This window comes from Diospyros lotus, chromosome 1 (assembly GCF_014633365.1).
Source record: "Diospyros lotus cultivar Yz01 chromosome 1, ASM1463336v1, whole genome shotgun sequence".
NCBI classification, from domain to species: Eukaryota; Viridiplantae; Streptophyta; class Magnoliopsida; order Ericales; family Ebenaceae; genus Diospyros; species Diospyros lotus.
The window spans coordinates 26,674,096-26,696,342 of record NC_068338.1 but is presented as its reverse complement, the minus strand read 5'-3'; the positions used below and the strand labels follow the sequence as shown (position 1 = coordinate 26,696,342).

The window sequence follows — 22,247 nt, the reverse complement described above, 5'->3', positions numbered from 1 at the left end:
ATTACCCTAAATTTAGAAGAAAAAAAAAATGAAAAGAAAAAACACGAGCAGGCACTCTTAGAAGTTTTGAAGACAATCATGCAACCCTAAACCATTATGTACCAAACACTGAAAAAGACCCTAAAAAGCAATCCATACGCCATAGCCATTTCAGTCCATCCAGCAAGAGAATCATCACCTATTTGGACAGAGCAACTCAGTTACCATAAAAAAAAAAAACTAGGGCCTCCCTTCAAAAAACCTAAACCGAAAAACAAACATGTGAAAGTCACTGCTATTTTATTATCACATGAGAGAGATAAATCTATAACATTTTCCAGTACCTCAAACTACTAATTTTAAGTTACCCTCCAAAAAATGATGTGATGCGGTTTTGCCAAGCTAGTATATGCTTTAACAAATTAGCCGGCACCACGAAATGATTTCTAATACAACATACATAAACACACACACACACACACAAAACATCTCACTGTAAACCAATATCCAAACTGGTGTGCAGTGATAATATGTGTAAATCCTCCTCTGTTGCAGCATATGGCCATTTGCAGCTAGGTGGGTTGGAGTGTCCTAGGTTTCTTCGTGATTTTAGACGAGTATTTTGGATCGAGAAGTTTCTTAATCGCTTGCTGGAAATTTGCTTCACTTGGCAATACGTTTGCCTTGCTGCTCTCAGTTTCCCACATTGGCCAGTTGTGTTTGGAAAACTTACTGAACCAGAAGGGGGCTTTGGAGAAGGAGGACAAGCCGGAGAAGGTTCCAGTGGTGATTTCCCATCCTTCCACATTGTAAATAAGTGCTGTAGTTGTGGGGGAACCTGCAAAGCCAACAGAGAATGCAGTTAGCATTTGAACAAATTAACTAGAAGAGTAATGTGTTGGCTTAAAATTAAATCTTTGGCAAATAATTATCTAAACTATGAAATAAATTAAAATAGTTTGTGACTGTTTGCTTAAACTCCAAGATCATTTTAAAGGATCCAAGACTTTTCATATTCATACTTCATCAAACCAGGCATTTATTTTTCAAGAATCCTAGAATTTTCATATTCATATTTTCATCTAATCCTGCCTAACAGTTTCCTAATAAACAAGCTTGAGCTCGACTCAAGCTTGGGGCCTGAGCCCAATAAAATTCTAAACAAATCCTAACCTTTTGTCGGTTCAGCTCATTTGCACCTAAAAACTTGCTGCATTGAAATTCAATTTGTAGCAGCCTTGCTACATTTTGATTAATATTTAATATTAAATATGGTTAAATTTTATTCAATTTTTAAATTGTGATTCAACTCTTGGGAAAAATGTTTTTAAATCTTAATATAAATTATTTTATTTAAAAATACCCAGATGTTGTAGATTAGTATAGCATAATTGGATGGGTGAAATCAACATAATATGCGTGTGTGTGTGTGTGTGATAAAGATTGAATAAATTAATAATTAAAAATTCAACTCCAACTAGGCCAGCCCACGAGGGCCCACATGGACCAGACCAAATCAGCCAGTGGATACTGCTGGGCCACCCTCCTTAGGGGGAGGCACAGCCGGTTCTGGAGACAGGCGGTGCCCAACTCAACATGTACAGTGGAGAGATGAGTTGTGTGGAAGGATACCTGCCAAACTGATAAGAGAAAGGAGGAAGAAGCTTGTTGGTCAGGCCAGAAACCTTCAGTAGTTAGATGCTATAATATTTCTTCTTCCATCCCTCTTCAGTTCTTCACATGAATGTATGTATACTTCCCAGTCGACCATGGAGAGGGATTAATATCCCAACCTCCTGTTGGTGTATGACTAAAGTATCTCCCATGTGGTGGAAACCAAACCCAAAAAGGAGCCAACACAATTGCAATCAAAATGAAAGAGACTACTTGAATGCAATTAGAATAAACCAAAAAGAAGCACAAAAAGAAATTAAAACGGAACCCCCAACTCATAGCCACCATGTGAAGCCTTGAATCCTAAAAATCTGCACCCGATTGCAGCAAAAAGCTCAATCGGAAGGGTGCAAACCTTCATCACCACCACGTGATATTTGCTTCCACACCACCTTTGACAGCAACAACAGGCTTGCTTGGCTGGAGACCTTGAAATTTTAAACCATGGCTGCTGCAACCTTTTTGGTCAACCACGCAAAGCAGGGTTGCAGCAAACCCTTCTACCCAATGGTAGCAAGATCAACCAGATTGGGAGATTTCTCTCCCAACCCGGTCGGCTTAAAAGGACCCAACCCTTATGAGCTCCAATAGCCAAGCTAGGCTTTCTAAATGCAAATCTACAATGCCACAGGAAGCTACCCCCAACGACCCAGACTTGATATTAACTGTCAGAAATGTGATTAAAAAATCAAAAGCTGACCCAGAAGCAAAATAAGTGATCTGAAATCCATTTGTTAGCCCATAACCTGACCAAAATTAGTGGGAACCCAACCCTAAACCCCACAAAAACATCAAATCAGTCCAATTTTGGGGAAAATAACCCAAAATGTTTATGGATCCAGATTCATCGAACCTAATGTTGGCCCAATTAAACTTATCACTAATAAAAACACGACTCAAATTAATTTAAACTTATTAAACCCAAATTATTAGTTAGGAACCATGATTAGGATTAAACAAACCATTTCAAGATCAGAAAAATATTAGAATTAGGACATGAGTGGGTTATTTTGGGTCTATTTATACTAAACAGATTGATAGGATAATGATACAAATTATTTGGGTTTTTAGGTGCACCAGACATGTCCACAATGGAGCCCAGCTGAGAGCGAACTCTATGATAGAACTATGAATAGATTATTTATATTTTGATAAGGTTCACTCGTAAAATCTTTTGTCATAGATCATTTAATAAACTGAAATGTGTTTATCATGTGGTACTTAAAATCTCCTCACATGAACTCTTTTTCATACTATTGTACTTTCTTAGGTGATAGGGAGACAAGACAAATGAGATTTGATTACTTACTTGGCACATGTTGATAAAAAATTCTTGATATAATGTAGTTGATCACTTGAAATATGACAGATATACAACTGCAACATGATGCATAATGTTGTTATATCCATGATTCTTTTGAGCCATGCCTTAAAGTTATGAGATTCAAACGCGAGGCATGTTTTATTTGTATTCCTGAACATCTTATTCCTACTATTGATATGATTCATATTTACATACATATTGCATAGGATAAGACTAGTCAGACATTGTAGCTAACATGTATGTTAGCCAGTGGTGCACCACGTCCACACTAGTTAGCAAGGCAGTGAATATAGACAAATATCTTCATATACATGGGTAGTGGTATTTATACTCAGATTCATATACTAAGAGCCTGTTTGGCATTGTTGTGCAATGTAGCGTTGTGGTTGCTCTGCTAGCAATGTTTAATAAAAGCAGCACTTGGTGATTCATGATTGAATGTGGTGCTATGCTTATTAATATGTTGTAGAAATGCAAATGACTAAAAAAGACATTGGTATATCAAATAAACATTTTAAACAGAGTTGTGACGAGAGAGAAAATGATCTTAAAAGTAAATGACATTCTTTAATATGGGTCCCACTAAAAGCTGTTGTGCTTTTATAAAATACAGGGGGTCCTTTAGTTTTGCTTAAAAGCAAACTCGTGTTTTTAGAATAAGCGGTTGTGCTTTACTAAATGCTACTTTCTAGGACTTCTGAAAAAAAAAAAAAAACAATTGTGCTTTTAAAGCACAACAATACCAAACAGGCTCTAAGAATTTGGCTCTCTTATGTTAGAATTTAGTTGTATCGACAGGGTTGTCCATCAGAGATATAGTACAGTACTGTGACACTTTATTATTTCATGCATGAGTTATATTCATGGTAATCCTAATCTTGACAGTTACGGGTGTATTGGATCACAAAGAAGTTTGCGAGTCCCTAGAGGGCCCTTTGCCTCCCTAGGGATCTATGCCAGTTGCAGCTCCACAATTTGGATTGTGACAGCTGTTAGATAAATTTTCTCTTTGAGCTTTAGTGAGATTTTACTATCACATAAAATGCTAAACATCAAGAAAAAATGAGGAGAGGTCAAAACTCACAGTGGAAACTATGCTTGAAGGAGAAACAAGGCTGCAAGAAGCTAGTGATAATGTAGATGAAGAAAATGGAGATTTTCCAGGCTTTTTTTCCTCGCGATCATCTTTTGTTGAATCCTGGTCCTCGATTACAGACCCAAAACTTGCTGGTGTAATGTCATCTTCATCTTCCTCTTCCTCTTCCTCCTCTTGCCCTTCATCTTCCTCTGCTGCCGGTGAAGTTTTTGGCTCTTGACTGGTAGCTTCTGGAGGCACAATATCTTCTTCCTCTTGCAAACCCTTTTTCGCTTTGTTCTCCTCCTCTTTCTGTATTCCCTTCAGCTCTTCATCCATGTCTTCAATTGCCTCCTCCAGACACAATTCAGCCTGCACTAATTCAAGCTCTTTCTCTATCAGCTTCATGTTCATCTCACCAGCATTCTTTTGTTCTTCTGTCCATTTCTGTACATTGTCAAACATTGGCTTGATTACATTCACCACTGCAGTCATAAAACGCACCCATATGTTTTCCCTCTTGACAGCCTCACCGCGTCCATAGAACTCATCAAATCCAAGAGGCAGGAACTGGACCTTCTGTGGGTCCACTTCTTCCCCTTCTTTCAAAGGTGGTTGCCAAAACAAGCGGATACCATGTTCCTTGTCATCCACATAGTTAATTATCCGTCCAGTTGGTGTGTGTAGGATTAGCGGATCTTCAGTATGTACTAACTTTGACGGATCTTCAGGGTCAGGCTCAGGTTCCTTGTTGATGAGGACAAATTCTGGCTTCTCATCTGATCAAAAAAATATGCCACATGAAGAATAAAATAAGCTGTCCATCGAAGAAACATGGACAAAAGTTAACAGGAATTCATCAGAATTGGAGGATGAAGTCTAAACTGTGGAGGCATTAAAATAAAAGTGTATGCAAGAAGTGAATGTGCAAGATAACACTTAAACTGTCACATGAACAAGAATCGTAATCTTTTTCATCAAGCAATTGTTATGAAACTCAAAAGTTTTGTGAAAGTAAAAGGTTATTGGCAACTCAAGGTTGAACATCTAGGCTATTTGCCAACCTCAACTAAATAATGACAACAGGAGACTCTTCAGATTAAAGAAAAAAAAAAAATTCACGATGATACCTTTTGACCACCAGTATTCAAGTTCAGCAGGCATGGGTAGTCTCAAAGGAGCTTTGTAAAAGGAGTTCAACCACATCTCCCTTTCTTGATCTACGTCATGAACATATGTTTTCCAATAATCTGGAACCTGATGTATGAAATGTCACTTCTCATTTTTATTAATTGTTATGAAGTTGAAGAGACTATTATGTCATAAAAAACAGGAGAAAAAAAAAACCTGAACAAAACTTGACTTCTTACCTCATAGAACTGGTTGATAAAGCCTGGTGCCATCCATACGTCTTCTTCCTCATAGAAATATGGATGTTGAGGATCACTATAAGGACCCCTCTCTTCTCTGACCACTGCAAAGATGAAGCAAAACAAAAAGTTGTGAAGAAAGGAGAGGATACAGAACCAATAAAAATAAATGAATGACTTGTTAAAATCAAACCATTATAAAATAAAAAGAGTAGATGAGATCAAAAAATGTGCTGCAAGGACAAGTGTCTTAAATTTCCAATGCCAAGTTCTCGTGTAAAAGGGAAACATAGACTTCAGGCAATGGATACCAAGAGACCATAAAACCAATGAGAAAATAAAAGAACAACAATTATTGTATAACATCAAACCAGTAAAAGATAAAAACGAGTAGAAGAAATGAGAGAACACACTATAAGGACAGGTGTCTTAAATTTCCAAGATCATTCAACAATGGTTTTCACAAATAGCCTCCTGACAAAAAATCTTCCTTGAAAACCCTTGTAATTTTCGTTACTGTCAAGGCAAAGTAATAATACTACAGTTAAAACATTCAAGAGGTTCAGTTAAAGGGTGTCTCCAGTGCACAAAGCTCCCTGCAAGGGTTGGGAAAGGATCATATTTGTATGCCATTTGTGGAATTACAACTATCCCAATTTGAGTATCAAGTTACTTTGGCAAGCAAGAATTCTCCCCTGTGCTGCATAAAACAACCCCCCCCCCCCCCCCCCCAAACAAAACACACACACCACACAATCTTAAAAGAAAGGAAAACGAAGAGAAGTAGAACACATACTTCCATCAGGCTTGTTGACAAACATCCGTGCCTTAGCAGCAGCCACCTCTGCAATACCTGCATGTAGCTGGATTGTGAAATCACAAGAGAAAATTGTCATCACAACTGGCATAACAGCCACATAGAACAGGAAAAGGAGGGGCAAAAGGATATTAAAGGATGAAACTCTTAAAGATACCGCTGAAATATTCTCATCACAACCAGCAGGATCTTTCAATAGCTCCCCAAAATAGAACCGACCCTGAGGACAGACCAGGCAAGTCAGCCTTCTTACTTTGAATTTACTATGTTCATAAATTATAAGACAATATTGATCAAGGAAATCAATTAATAAGCAAAGACCTAGCATTACTGGGAGAACTAGAATTCTGCTACCAAAGAAGTCCAAAATTTTTACTATTGTTATAGATAATGGATCTTCTAGATGATATACAAAGTGATCAACTATTGTAATGATAATAAGTTATTTCCCTTCTCCCAATTGTACAATGTGCTACTCATCCTGAATTATGGGAATCCAAGGACACTGATGGCAGTTCCAAATTCCTATTTAAAAGAAGCAGTAGCACAATGCCTACAAAATTTTCCCAGATAGATAGAGCAGCAATCTTATCTCTAATAACATATATTTCACGCACTTACATATGTTGTACGTTCATTGACTTCATATACACCACAACCATGCATTCTCCCATGTTTCCATTCACCAGCATAGCGATATCGACCTTTCTCCCTGGAATCAAAAAGCTGTTGCAAATGAGCCATAAAAGACTCTTTCTTGATCATCACACACACACACAGCAGTTCCTCCTTTAGAGTAAAGGCCATAATCTTCAAAGTTGGGGATTCTCATAGAGTTCTCTCAGCTGGGTATGCACTTATAAACCATTTGAAGTGTATCAAACAATCAAACTGTGTGTCTTACAATAGGCAAACTTCAGGACTTAAAATGTCTTCAGAATCTTTATGACAACCATATCACGTGTCATGAATATAAAGAGGAGCAATTTATTTTTCATTGGAATGACTTAGCATATTACATGCATATGACATTAGCTTTTGGAGAAAAGCATCTACCGTCTATCATTTTTAGTTATCAACTCAACTTAATTTCTAATAAAAAAAAATATCAACCAATTCTTTTAGGTGTGGGGATGGAGGAAAGACCAAGTTAGTAAATCAAATTTATCTGAATAAATATTTATTGCTGCATACTTTTTTTTTTCAGGAACGTAAAGCATATTGAATAAATACACTTAAAAGGGAGCACTCGGAGAAACAGCCAACAAAATAAGAAATAGGAAAGGAAAGACTCTTCCATTCACACTGTACAGACTGAACTTGGATTCCATAATTCCATGTCCCTAATCAGGAAAGCTCCAAAAAAGCTACAATATCAGTCACGGAGCAAGCCATCATCAATACAACACCAAAAACATCGGACATCAAACTCCATAATTCACAGCTGCTATACTACACAGTCAATAAGCAAGTAGCTAAAATCTTCTAATTTCCAGCTTGCCTGCACAAGTGGAAGAATTCCCTAATCACATTCCACCACCTTTATACATCACTGGAATTTGGCCTAATGTGTTGCAATCCAGGAAAAAAGAACACACAAACTTAGGAAAGAGAATTTTTCCCAAATACTTTTCTGAGAGAAAGATAACTCCCAAGTGCTACACAACAAGAAAGAACTAACGAATGGTGAACAGCTCATTCCAAGACTCTCTCCAGGTCATGACATCCTAACCATTTTTCTGAGCTTCACAATCATTCATGAAATGCATCATAGAGATCAATCTAAACCAAAAATTCAAGCTAACAAGCAACACAACCAATATTATGTGTGTATGTGTGCGCGCCTGCACGTGAGACAGAGAGTGTAACCTAAACTAGTTGGAACAACAATCTTATTTCGCCTCTTTGTCAGGGATCATGACATCCTTCAAGCTTGAAAAACTAAAATTATATTCTAGCCACTTTTTGCTTGCCGTGTTCTGTGGGTTTATGGGACCTTGGATTATCTTAAATTAATAACCTACATAGTGCTAGCAGCAATTTATCTATTAAAATAGAGAATGTGAAAAGACAAAAATAGCAAAAGTTAATGAAGAAAACATGAAGATGTTGCCACAGCTATGATAGAGTGATAAAATACATAAACTCCTGTAGTTTCCCAAGTTCCCTACCCGCACTAATTGCAGATTTAGTTGGGAAATGAGAACCCATTGGTTAACACACGACCAGGCTGTAATCAATCATATGATACTAATATTATTCTTTTGGAAACTAAGAAAATTAAATATACAACAACACAACAATGACGACAACACTAACTTGGATTCAACAGAAAAAAAAATGAAAAGAGGGCAGAGGGAATAGCAATAATTATCAGGTAGCAAGAAAATTAGTTAAGTTCTTAAAAGTAAACATACGGTTTCTTTCTGAATTGTCTGATCCACTCGTCAGTCTCATAGAAAGGGATTTCATGGGTCCCCCCAGCTAAGCGGATACCATCTTCAATATCCATCTCCAACCACTCTCTGTCTTCTGGGGTCATGAAATCTCTTTTTATTATTTTCCCTTCAGCACGCATTTTTGCTTCAAGCCTGGGAAGATGAAGACAAATCAAACTTAACTCTAAACTTAACTTTGGGAAATCTAGGATTATATTTTGTGCTAAATAGGGATTAAACAAAGAACATACTTGGAACCTGGCACAGGTTCAATATCAGGTATCTCAACTTCAACAACCCCATGGCCCTCCATGTTGTTTTGAAGCCATTCACCTTCATACCTACAAGTATAAAATAATCCAAAGAAAAAGCACATGATATTTTACCCAAACCTAATTACATCTTAACCAATTGAGCATAGGGATGAGTACTTTGTTTACTCTTCTAGTGACATCATGAAAATCATGTTGCAATTGCTAAAGATGAAAAAGAGACAAACCTGACTAGTCCTTGCTCAGCAACATAAACACCTTTTCCATGGGCCAAGTCGTCCCAGGCTGTACCTTCATACCTAAAACAAAGTAAAAGATCACAAGAAATTGAAGTAGAAAATTTGACTGCCTACTGTTCTCCAAATATTATCTAATGCATTCTGCAAAACAGTAGTCCTGAATTCTGTTCTGTTAAACAAATTCAACATTCTTTTCGAGGTGAGGGGTGGCTTTCCCAATTCAACATACTCCCATATATCTAATAAATGTTATCCACAGCATAAAACACAAGCATGAAATCTAACAAGCATCATAAAGAAGAATTATGACACAATTTACACAAAGGTCAACAACAGTCCTACCAGACAGCCTGTGGAGGAGGCAGCCGAGAACGCCAATCAAGCAACCGTAACATCATAACAAAAATATATAGTCAGAATCAATGAAACAGCAATAAACCAACCATGAAGTTGTTAAACATATTACTGAAAAAGAGAATTCAACAATTTGATAAATGTAATATGCCTGTCTTTGATTGAATTAGACATTAATAATAGTTCGATGAAACAGATTACATCAGTAACAGCCAAAAAGACAGGTGAGAACAAATTGAAACAAAATCACATAGCTTGTGCCTATCCACCTCAAGCTGGCCAATTCAATTCAAATATGCAATAGCTCAAAATGAAATGGAAACCTGAACAAATCTTGCTTTCCACCCAACAATAACCACTTAATGACAATGCAAGAAAAAGCTTTAATAGCATACCAGGGCTTTGGCATCACAAGCTAGAATGTCAACAATGATTAGGATTACAAACCAAAATTCTTAGCTCATAATGTACTTAAAAGGGAAAATGGACAACTTTCAAGATTAAATCACAAAATTGTAGAAGGAATGCACTTAGCCGAGAATTTACACAAAATGCTCCAGTGACAGTTTTAGAGGATGCATCAATGCATGAAAAATAGAAAGAAACCAAGCAAAATCCACAATAGAGATAGGGAAAGAAGAACAAAAATAACCTACAATCTCATACAGAGAAGTGGTCAATGAGCTCTAAGCTTGAAACAACACTTCATTTTATGTGCCATACCCATGTCTCCAACACGTATAGGACATGGATACTTGCTAAACGCAGCTAGAAACACCAAATTAATACCTAATTTTGTTATCGTGTGTCCATAACTTGAAATGGTGCTTTCGAAACTTCTTCTGAAATAAAAATCTACAAGGACAATAAGTTCTTACCTAAATATTAAAAACACAATTGAAACTAATGACAACCAACTACTTTTTCCTTGTTCTTGTGTGGTGAATAATGTCTATATTACCACTATTACGAATTCAACAGTATCTCCATGTTGGATCCCTTTTTTTAGGTTGTTTTGTTGCCATACAAAGCCTACATTCAAAATAAATACAGAGAGTTTGAATTAACATCCTTAACCCATCAAATGAAAAGTGAAATCAAATGGTAAATAGATATCAAGACAATGAACTAAACATCAAATTCGAGAAGCAACACTTACGAGCTCCCATCAGGGAAAATGTAGCTGACCCAGTTCAAGAACTCCTCAACCCTATCAAGCTCTTCAACCACCGACTTCGGGTTCGAGATATCGTAGTGATTGTCCGGAATCGCCGGGTAAAACTTCCGGTACGGCAGGTAAAATGGAGCAATGGGCGGGTCTCTGCCGGCCCGAACCTCCTTCCTGACCACGTCGACCTCCTCCTCGTCGACAAAAGCTGGGTCCCAACCGGGTTTGGTCATCTCAAGTGGAGCATCCGCCCACAGCTCCTTCAAATCCTCCTCTCGCCAGTTCTCTGGGTCTCTGGGAAAGTTGAACAAGTCTTCGTGGTACTCAATCTCCTTCTCTGCCTTTTGTTGCTCTCTCCGCATGCGTCTGCTGTTCAGAACTTGCATGAACCGCTTCTCGTTCGCCTCCGGCGAGTCGTCCTCCTCCGGTATGTCCTCGTAGTCGACCGGAGTCTCTTGGACGGCGGGTTCGGTCTCGGGCTCCTCCGGCTCGTCCGATTCGTAGTCCGAGTCTGTGTCCGACTCATCAGAAGACGATGAAGAAGAATTATCCGGAAATTGCTCCTCTGAGTTGGGTTCATTTTCCCGCTCTTCTTCTGGGGTTTCAGAATCGGGTCTTGAGTCTTCGTTCGCCATTGTTGGTGAGAGAGAGAGAGAGAAAGAGTGAAGAGTACGAAGAAGAAGAAGAAGTAGCGGGGAGATAAGGTGCGAGATGAAGCCAAAACTAAAGAACAAAGCAAAGAGGTAAGCTGTGTTTGGGTTACACTCACACAAGGGTTTTGATTTCGCTAAATGCTTCAGCCCGACAAGAATTGCCTCCTGTTGGGCCTTATAAGCTGGGCCAAAGCCCATTAGTGAAATAATATTTTCCAGCAAGTTGGAAGTGGACGGTCCACCTAGTTGGCTAATTTATTATTATTGTCCATTATAAAAGCCTAAATATTTTCTTAATCAGTATCATATTTCAGTTAAAGGAGTATTTTAGTCATTTTAAAAAGTTTAATTAAGCTTAGCTAATTGTAGGGGATTTAGTGCAAGCAACAAGATTCGTAAAATCAACAGAAATTAATATTATTTTCAAAACCTCAAGAATACTGCTAGCAATTAGTTTAGGGGAAATTCTATTGGTAACTCGAAAAATTACTTTTCACAGCCTGCCCTGCGTCTCATCAAATTTTCTACAAATTTTAAAATACCTATTTTACCCCACAGCCAACCTCTCCTCCAATCACCTCTCATCGTCGGCCATCGTCTCGCATCTCTTTTTCTCTCCCGCATTATATACACATATACACACACAAATACATACATATAAATATATATACACGCGCACATTCAACCAGCACACACACACACATATACATATAGAGACAGCATGGCAGCTACGGCCATGCAACCAGCAACCGCACACACACATAAACCAACAAGCGCGCGTACACACACTCACACACACACACACATATATATATATACACACACAGTATGGCTGCAGTCATGAAACCCAGCACACACACATATATATATACACACACCTATATATATACACACACTCACACACACAAAAGCATGGTCGCGGCCATGAAAATCTCTGCACCTCGCGATGCGGAGGTTTCAACAACCCCCGCACTGCGAGGTGCAGAGGTTTTCATGGCCGCAACCATGCTTTTGTGTGTGTGAGTGTGTGTGCGCGATTGTTGGTTTATGTGTGTGTGCGGTTGCTAGTTTCATGGCCGCGACCATGCTCTCTCTCTCTCTCTATATATATATATATATGTGTGTGTGTGTGTGCTGGTTGAATGGCCGCGTGTATATATATTTATATGTATGTGTTTGTATATATAATGCGAGAGAAAAAAAGAGATGCGAGACGATGGCTAGCGATGAGAGAGGTGATCGGAGGAGAAGATTAGTGTGGGGTAAAATAGGTACTTTATAATTTTTAGAAAATTTGATGGGACACGGACTGTGAAGAGCAATTTTTCTAGCTGCCAATAGATTTTCCCTTAGTTCATGTTAGAACAGTAGGTTCTATAGCACACACCAAGAGAGAGGGTGAATTGGTTATTTTAAAAACTTGATTTAAAACTTTGAAATCATTTTGATTGAAAGTAAAAATTCAATGCAAGTGAGGATAATGAAATGCTAGCAATGATAAATATATCAAAGTACACAAGTATAAGAAAACACAAGGATTTATAGTGGTTCGGCTTAACCAAGTCTAATCCACTACCTTAGCTCCTCACTAAGGATTTTTCAAACTATCCATAAAACCCCCTACTTAAACCAAGTAGGTCCTCTAGTCCAAGACTAGGAAAATGCAAAACCTCCCACTCAAATAGGCCCTTTAGCTACACAAGCTAGGAAGAATAAGAAATATAGAATATGAGAGAATCTAAGAGATGAATCTCTTAGTTACAATGTCTCTCAAGATTAAACAAGGCTTAAATGAATGTATTAACAATAATAGAATGAAGCCTTGGAGAGAAAAGTATAACTATGAAGGCACAGAGCACTGTAAATACAAACAAAGATAAACCGTAAGCTCAAATCAATTCATTTCCATCCATTAGCTTTCTCTTGATCTCCTTGATATGTATATATAAGCTTCCCACAAGATTGAAGAGAAATGAAACCGTTTGTGACCGTTGGAGAATGAGAAACTAGCCGTTGGAGATTGAAAAAACTAGCCGTTGTAATTTTCTGTGAAACACATAGTCGACAAATCAAATAGGTTAGTCGACTATTTTATCAAATAAAACTAGCCATAGTCGACAGACAGAAAAGCATAGTCGACTATCTTATAACACAAAAATCTCATAGTCGACAGATCCTTTTACATAGTCGACAGATCAAAAATTACAAAGAAAATTTTAAAATTCATGAACAAACATAGTCGACAGATGAAATAGCATAGTTGACTATCCTTTCACAATAGTCGACAGATGCAAAAATAGTCGACAGATGCAAGATATAGTCGACAGACTGAACAAGTATAGTCGACTATCCTTATGCATAGTCGACAGCACTAAACAACATAGTCGACTATTTTCTTGGAAAATCTAGAAATTTGACAGATAACATGAGAAGCACACTTGATTAATACAAAACATCACCACATATTTACATTTCTTTAATTTATATTTTACCTTCCATTTACTTTAATACATAAATGTAAATAAGAAAGTACCCCCATTTGGATTCAATAAAAATATCAAAAAAATCAAAATTCATAAGAATAAAAAAGTAGAATTTGGATTTTAGTAGGAATTTAGGATTTTGCGATTTTACCACCTCCAAGATATACACTTTTCATTTCTTGAAAAATTCGTTAAAAATCATTTTATCACTAATGAATGTTAATTATTGAATTACCGGGAGTTAGTTTTCTAAAAAGAAAACATTTTCATATATGTCTCCTTATAAGGTGCTAGTTTTCCAGATTTAGAAAAATATTGAAACGATATCAAAATGAGTTTCAAGACATGATGCATGAACTAAAGAATTTTTCATACGATTAAGTTTCAAGCCAAAACCTTTCATGCATGTTTCAAAATATGAAAAACTTATATTGAAAACCTTTCATTTGAATTTCTAGTTGGTCTTTTGCCTTAGAACAATTTTAGCTCTATGTTGACCAACGACTTCAAAACTAATTCGAAAAACATTTTAGGAGATTTTATCATAATACATGTTTATTCACATCTCCATGTATAAGAATATAAATCATTTGGTTTTCATTTTAACAAAGTATTTGAAATTGATTTTTGTTGAAAACCATAAACTTGACTCATGACCTGGGAATAAAACACGATATTATTTTTCATCATCAAAACTAAACACAAGGGTAGAACATCAAGACGTTAGGAATATATAATAAGTGTAATTTCTTGAGAAATTGCATATAAACATACAATGTATATATTTTGTTTGTATAATAATTATATATATTAACAATATGTATTAATGTTTTATAATAGCAAGTTATATTGTGTGAATATTAATGTTTTTTTCTTACCCTTCGCATTCTTTTGTTTTTTCATTTTCAAAAAGAAAGCATGAAAAATAAATATTATTGCAAACCTTAGATATATTTATGTAATTATCATAAAAAAAAATGTCTTCAATATCTAAGGGGGTGTTGTTATTCTGGCAAATTAAAGTTTTGTTAAACACACTCCAAGTTCAATTCTTGCTAGATGCAGGATTTTCTTAGAATTTTATTTATATATCCAACTTGTTATTAGTTTTGAGGAGGTGTACTTTAATGATTCTTATGTATTAAGATGTATTAATACCCATAAAAACAAGTAATGTAATACCCATAATTTTTGGCTATGATAAATAGATATACATATTTTAATAAAAAAAAATATGTGCACATATATATATTTATAATAGATAATATGAAAATCGATATGAAATTAAAAATGAAAAAATGGTAAATTTTTAAAACAAAGAATTTAAATTGTGAGTTAATTAATACAAAAATACTAAAGGTAGAGTTGTAGGGTTGCAATTGAGTAGAGTCAAGCTTCGTTGAGTTTAGGCTCGACTCAGTGAGTAAATGAATAAGGTCGAGCTCGGCTCAAGCTCCACTTGTTAGGAAGCTCAGCAAGGGTTCAGAGTTGCAAGCGAGAAATAGGTTGGGTTGGTTGTAGGCATCTTGTCAAAGAAGGCAAATCGGTTGGAGATATAGCAAAATGGCTAGTGGTTATCTTCACTAGAGAAAACAGACAGTCGCAAGCACAAAAGTAGCATGCATGTCAATTGATTGAAGAAGGGAATATGATAAGCAATAAACAGTATAAAGTGTATTATAATCAATGAAGATGAGAAGAAGGCTGTTAATCAATCTCAGTCCAATATGCCGGAAAAAAAAAAAAAAAAAAGATAATAGGAACAGACAATGAATGAAAAGGGAAATGAACGGGTAGCAAAGGAATAGGGTTTCTTGGAGAGACTATCTCTACTGTTAAGCTTAAATACATATGATATAAATAATGATAATATGTATATGTAATTATGTTAAATAATATATTTATAAAATTATGAATAAATTTAATAATATGTTTATAATCAAGTATGTTTCCATGAGCTAATCACGAATTTTAATCGGGCCTAACCCATAGCCTTTAATTGAGCTAACTCACGAGATAACGAGTCGAACTTTACTAAGTTCAAATTCATTTCATTTACAAATAAAAATCGATTCGTTTATTTTAATGAACAAACTTGAACGACCTTTTATCGAAACAAACACCAAATCGCTCATTAATATCTCGATTTATTTGTAACCTTAAATAGAGGGAATATGCAAATTTAGAAGGTTGAGAAAAATTAAAATCTCTAACAGGGACTAAAGTGTAATTAACAGGGGGCTCAAGTGAATAAGCTTAAAAAAAAGAAGGGTTTGAACCTAATTCTCCAAAGACGGGTAGATTCTAGAAAATTCTAGGGTGCCAAAGTGAGAATTCGGTGAACTTTGACAGTGGATTGTTTGCACTGACATGACCTGTGCCAAAGTGAGAATTCGGTGCCAAAGTGGATTGTTTGCACAAAGCATGGAAATAGGTGAGCAGTTCACCTCATGAACTACCTATCTTCTTTTTTTTGTTCTTTTTTAAACATGGGCTATTTGGACATTCAAATCAACTACTAATCCTCCTAATATCAAAAATTGCAGATAAGACTTTTTGATGGGATACTTATATATCCATAAATTTTATGTAACCTTGACATGCATTTGTTTGTGGATGACATATAATTAAGATTAGTTGTATCTCACTTAGATGAATGAATTCGATGTTGTTCATCCCAACTTGAATGTGGAAGGTTGGAAAAAAATGATGATTTGACTTTTTGAATTAATTTATTACCTTTCTATAATCAGGATATGCATAAAAATTATTTTAAATTCTCATTAAATGATTTAACATCTAATTTGATATATTTAATATTATCAAATAATCTTCTCCAACATGATCACCCAGACACATCCCTAATTTACCTCTCTCGTGATGATCTTAAGATAAGTTCGACGAAAACGTGAATGATAGCACGTAATCTAAAAAATAACCTAAAGAAGAAGAGAAGTTTTATTTTAAGTCAACATGTGTGAAAGACATTTATGTAATTTTTAATAAGCAGGGGCAATTTGGTTATTTTGCTAAATTCAATATGATTTTGCCTAAAAATAATGACACTCAGTTTATATTATAACCCTTTTATTTTCTCTCTCTTTCACTTGACATCTTAGCAAGACCAATAACTGCCATATACCCTTCCTCTTCCTCTCTCATGCATGGGCCTAAAGCTCCATCGATCTTGCGTAACCGCTGGAAGATTTCTGGAAATCAAAAGACTGGAAGCAAACAATTGTTTGGCGGTCGTCGGAATCAAAGATAAACAACAAAAGGGCAATGCTCTCTCAAGAATAAGAAATTGAAGAGAAATAAATAGAGAAAGACGCTAGCTATTAATTAATTGTTGTTGTTATATCTATAATCTATCCATATATATATATATTGTGTAAATTCATGTTCTATAGGCGATGCAAATAGCTAGGGTGGGATACACCCGTGTATATGTTTATGCGAATACCCAGTACTAATTATGGAAGATTCAAATCCTTGCGACATTACGGTGAAGACGGCATTTGCTCGCTGGATAGTACGTAGCTCCGCCGCCCATTGTTGTGGGCGCAGCTAGCCACTGCTTGCTATGGATATAGTTGAAGAATAGACAACCCGCACCCAGCCACCGCCTGTGAGTTAATTTGGTCGCCGTCGACGTTGCAATTAAGCCTGAAACCATGCACAGGAAGTCTTTGCTTTCATGTGGCCATCACCCACAACCATCGCTAGTAGCTGAATCCACTGTGCATTGCCGTGTCAACCCGGTGTGGAAGAGACCTGTCGGCTTCCGGTTGAGAAGCTAGGAAAGCCCCCGGAAAAGCTGGTTGCAACCGACGTCGTGGCCACTGCGTTGAGAAGAAGCGTCGGTGGGTCTCTCAATCTCCTCGAACAGCGGTGAAAAGGCAGGCAGGTACGGCGAATCTTAATTTATATATTGGAGCGGTGGTGGATAGCTGCACCGATTGAGTGGCAGTTTGACGGAGGAGTCGATAAGGAATGGTTGGAGCATATTGATAAGACGCCATTGATTGATTATCAAGTAGAATCAATGGCAAATCACTGTCACTGCGGCTCCCTGCAGACAGTGACAGTAGAAATTATCTGTCTGCTGCCCTCAAAAAGTGAAGGAAAAGCCTCAGAAATGACTACTGCATCCAGACTAGACTTGGAGTGGAGAGAAGAAAGCCAAGAACAAATTCAATTTTATACATATTATTGTATATTATTTTTTTGATAAATCTTCTTCCATCAACTACATATATAGCAAAAGTGACATCCATGAGAATTAAATTCTCAATCTTGAGAACGGCCATTAAGAACTTGTATTATTATCTTGATAGTCTTTCTTTTCGTTTAGAAGAATTATTATTATGAAAATAAATAATTTAATAAAATATCATTAAATAGAACATTTTTATTTATATCCTTACAAAATTTGCTCACAAGATTATAAAAAATAAAAATAAGAAGAAGTTGCATACAAGTAGTGAGAATAGATTTGTCTTTTTGATCATAATTAGGGCTTAAACTAAATTTTTGGTTACACTCAAAAGGTTATTCCGTTAGTCTCTTTAGTCTTTACCTTACTTTTTTTCTTTAAAAAAAAACTTTATATATATGATACTGTCTTTAACCTTTTGGGGTAAGTATAGATTTTATAGTAAAAATGATTTTTGCACAAATATATTCCAACAGAAAAAATTTAACTGACCAGTGACCACCCCAAACGACACTAATACAACGTGGCCCATCATGTAATGTAATGCAGCATCCATCTCCTATGCGGGAACGAATATATTTTATTTTAATTTAATTTATTATGCTTGGTCCCAATTTTTTTTTCTTTCGGGGGTTAATTCTCTCACATTCCATAATCTATTTGAGATCACGGGATTTCGGTTGTCAAGGAACTTAGCGACAGCTTTGACCATTTGATATAAATAATTTGTACTTGGGCCCCAACTTAAAAATGAAAACACAAAATATATGGGTATGATATGAAAAGAATATCGCAATTAGAATATTAATGCTTATAGCCGCCTCATATTTGTGCATAAATGCTTATCCTGCAAAGATCCCCAAATTTTCTATCCTACACTTGAGATCATAAGGGAATCCAATACAGAAATACTCGACCCCCACGCCTAACGTCTTCCTCAAGCCAAGCCTACTACTACCATGATAAGGCCCAAAACTGTCTTTTTCTTGCAACCATTAGTAGTAGTTCGTGCTGCTGATGCTGAACAACCAATTTCAGTCAGTATTGCAGCTCCACAATTTTAAAGAAAGATCCATAGCAACAAGTCTCCAAAGTAGTTAAGACATCAATGCACAAGCAAAGCAAACAATTGGTGGTATGCATATAAAACCACAACCTAAATGATTTTTTTTTTATTTTTTTTTTTGTGTGGATTTTTCAAAATACTATTATTGAGTTGGATGGAGTAAAATACGTTTCCTCGATCAATCCCAGAGCAGGTAATCGTTGTATGTTAATAATAAAACTTCAATGCGAGGCCAGGATTGTCATTTTGGCAGCAGTAGTGTACTGTTGAGCAGAGCAGACACGCCTAAGAAATGAGGAGACATTGACTAATGCACATCACGAATTTCACCCCAAGAATCTCTGGGAGGAGTGGGAGCAAACAAGGAAACAGAAAAAAAGAAGAAGAAGTCCTCCTAGGCACTAAAATTTAATTAATTAAAACTGCATAGAAGTTGAGACCTGAAATCCAGTCCTTTTTCAATGAGATTGATGGAAGGAATATACAAAGGATAGAAAAAAGGGTACACTACTGAAAGCAGAAGAAACAACGCTCTATCTAAGATGTCAAGCTCTTCTTCTTGATCCATAAAATGGCGGAAATTAACTGCATTTGCTAGTTCAGAACTAAGTTTTTCTCCTCCAATGAGAAAGCTCCGTGTGGTGTGGTCGTCGATTATTACACACATATAGAACTCTAGAAAGAGAGAGAGAGAGAGCGAGATGTATGTATCACCTCGACCTTCGCTTGTTTGGAACTGTGGCTGATCTGCGTCGCGACAACGGTTTAAGTGGCTCGAGAACTGAGTCTCTGTATTTGTACGGTAGCACCTGGCTCCTCCCACGTTTCGATCGCACCATCGGCGATACGTCCTCGAAATCTCTGTACAGATCCGCAATCCAACTCTCGCTTCGCTTTCGCCGCTTCGAACTCGTTTCTGTTACCTTCCGAGACAACTCGCCGTTCCGACTCGCCCTATTCGTCTCCGGTTCTCCGTCTTCGAACTCGCCGGAGACGAATTTCGCGGCCTCGATAAGCAAATCCAGGCGTCCCTCTCTGTGGCGTTCTTTCGCTTGATGCTTCTCTTCTTCTGCTTCAATTTTGCTATCTTCCTCGGCCGTGGTTTCTTCGGAATCTCCATTGCCGCCGATCTCCAACCGCTGGGCTTCTATTCCTTCTTCTTCTTCTGCAACGCCGTCTTCAATTTCTGGAGTATCCATTCCAAACAAATCTACCGCCGCTTTCAGACCACATCCACCGACCGAACTGTCCTCAATCTCCAGGACTTCCGGGACGCCTCTGCCATTACACGTACTAGAACCCCCGTTATCCTTCGGAAACTCCGATTGCTCCGCATCCAACGGCGGCGGCGAACCTAACCGGAGGTTCAAGTCGACATCAAGGAAGCCCCTATTATCTTCGCCTCTCAAACATTTCGTATTCGGAGGTGTGGGGGCTCCAGGCGGGGGAAAAGTAGAGATTATGTGTAGAATCCTGCGAAGCCACATTTGCGTCGTGGAACAAGCACGAGAATTGCGTACCTGGCTGTTAGAGAACTGCAAAGACGCCATAGATGGATAAAAATCGCTTCACTTCAGAGCTTGTCTACATGTTTTCTGTTGTCTGCACCGAATGATTTCCTCTGATTGCGAAGAATCAAATGCCTCAAAGACGGAGAAAAGAGTTCGTCGAGAGAGAGAAATAGAGAAAGTGAGGAAATTCATTCGATAGTGGTGCGCGTGTAAAAATCAGTGGGAGAAAACCAAAGCAAAGAATACGCAATATATCGTGCTCTTTTAATATCTATTTTAATTTATTCTTAGATTACTCACCGTAACTCTAGCCTCTAGCCTTCGCCGAACCCGTCCAAAATTATTACAAAAGAGGTAAATTAAGGATGTGTCTGCATGATCAAATATTTTTTTTTTTAAGTTATGTGTACGACACGTATTAAGAATCACTCTTAAAAGAATATAAATTTCACTCTTAAAAGAATATAATTTTTTTTATTAAGAATCACTCTTAAAAGAATATAAATTTTTTACTTCCTTCAAGAATTAAAATATATATTTTTTTAAATTAGGACCAAAGTGTTAACATTAACATGGAGCAAACCCACTTTTTTTTTGTTTTTAAAAAGGCCACCCAACTCAAGTTAATTTATATTTTAAAATAAAAATTATTTTTATTTAACATAAATTAAATATTTTTAAATAATATTAAAATTTATTATTAATAACGATATTATCAGTTATGTAATACTTCCTTATTAAAGAAGATTAAAAAAATTATATATTATTATTTTCTCTACTTAATATTCTTTTTAATTTAATGTGAACTCTATACATGTTATTAGTCATAATTTATAATATTATTTCTTTTTTAACGTGTCGCCTTAAGAATAAAAATAAAAAAGTCAAATTGGCTTTCAAAGTAAAAGTATAAGGTGATCTTTGTAATTAGCTCATAAGTTAATTTTAGCTATGTTAAAGTATAAAAATAGTGTTTAAAGGTATATAAACATTGTCTATGCCAAACAAATAAAGTTGATGTGACCCTTAATTAAAAAGTAACAAAATTTTATAAGCAAAATGGTTAATTTAACTCTTACCCAATTTATAAATATAATCATACCACTTGACTCATTTAAATAAAGTTATTTTTAGCACTCAAATGATTTTATTAAATAATAAAATGTTAAGAGTATTTGGACGAATAATTTAACTATTTAAGTTAGAAGATTCTTTTTATCATGTGGCTCAATATGCACAAGCTATATTGTATAATAAAATATTTTATTTTTAATTAAAGTTATAATAAATAGAGATCTCTTAATAATATTTATTAAGTATCATAAATATATCTTATTTAATTTTAGACTATATGCATTCATTATTTATATTTTTAATTTTAAAATAATTTTATTAATTAACAAAATATACACATTATCATTGCTTTCAGCAAATAGCGACTTTCCCTATTTGAAATAATGTGCATTTGTTTGTTACATCATAAGACATATCACATCTTTTATTTTTTTTTATTTTATTGTAATGTCATACATACATACATACATACATACATATATTATCCTTTTTAGTAGAAGTCGTTGAACACTGGGACATGGCTTTCTTGACGTG

General features: G+C 36.1%; 1 protein-coding gene across 1 annotated transcript; it reads right to left on the bottom strand.

Annotated features, from left to right (window-relative positions):
* Window positions 1–260: 260 nt before the first annotated feature.
* On the bottom strand, window positions 261–11,456 carry LOC127807679 (protein TIC 100). Its single transcript, XM_052345719.1, has 11 exons — window positions 10,702–11,456; window positions 9,177–9,248; window positions 8,929–9,018; window positions 8,657–8,830; window positions 6,861–6,951; window positions 6,397–6,459; window positions 6,219–6,285; window positions 5,423–5,526; window positions 5,183–5,309; window positions 4,062–4,831; window positions 261–817 (listed from the first exon to the last, which is right to left on the bottom strand). Exons 1-11 carry the CDS (start codon window positions 11,343–11,345, stop codon window positions 470–472), a joined length of 2,550 nt encoding a protein of 849 aa, XP_052201679.1. The 5' UTR covers window positions 11,346–11,456; the 3' UTR covers window positions 261–469.
* Between the last annotated feature and the right edge of the window lie 10,791 nt (window positions 11,457–22,247).

What these genes read in the sequence shown, in the direction of transcription:
- LOC127807679 (XM_052345719.1), bottom strand. Translation starts at nt 11,345, where the DNA reads ATGGCGAACGAAGACTCAAGACCCGATTCTGAAACCCCAGAAGAAGAG. An exon ending in GAACCTGTGCCAGGTTCCAA is followed by an intron (nt 8,831 to 8,928) that starts GTATGTTCTTTG and finishes TCATCTTCCCAG; the next exon opens with GCTTGAAGCAAAAATGCGTG. An exon ending in AGACAATTCAGAAAGAAACC is followed by an intron (nt 6,952 to 8,656) that starts GTATGTTTACTT and finishes TTTTGATTCCAG; the next exon opens with GGAGAAAGGTCGATATCGCT.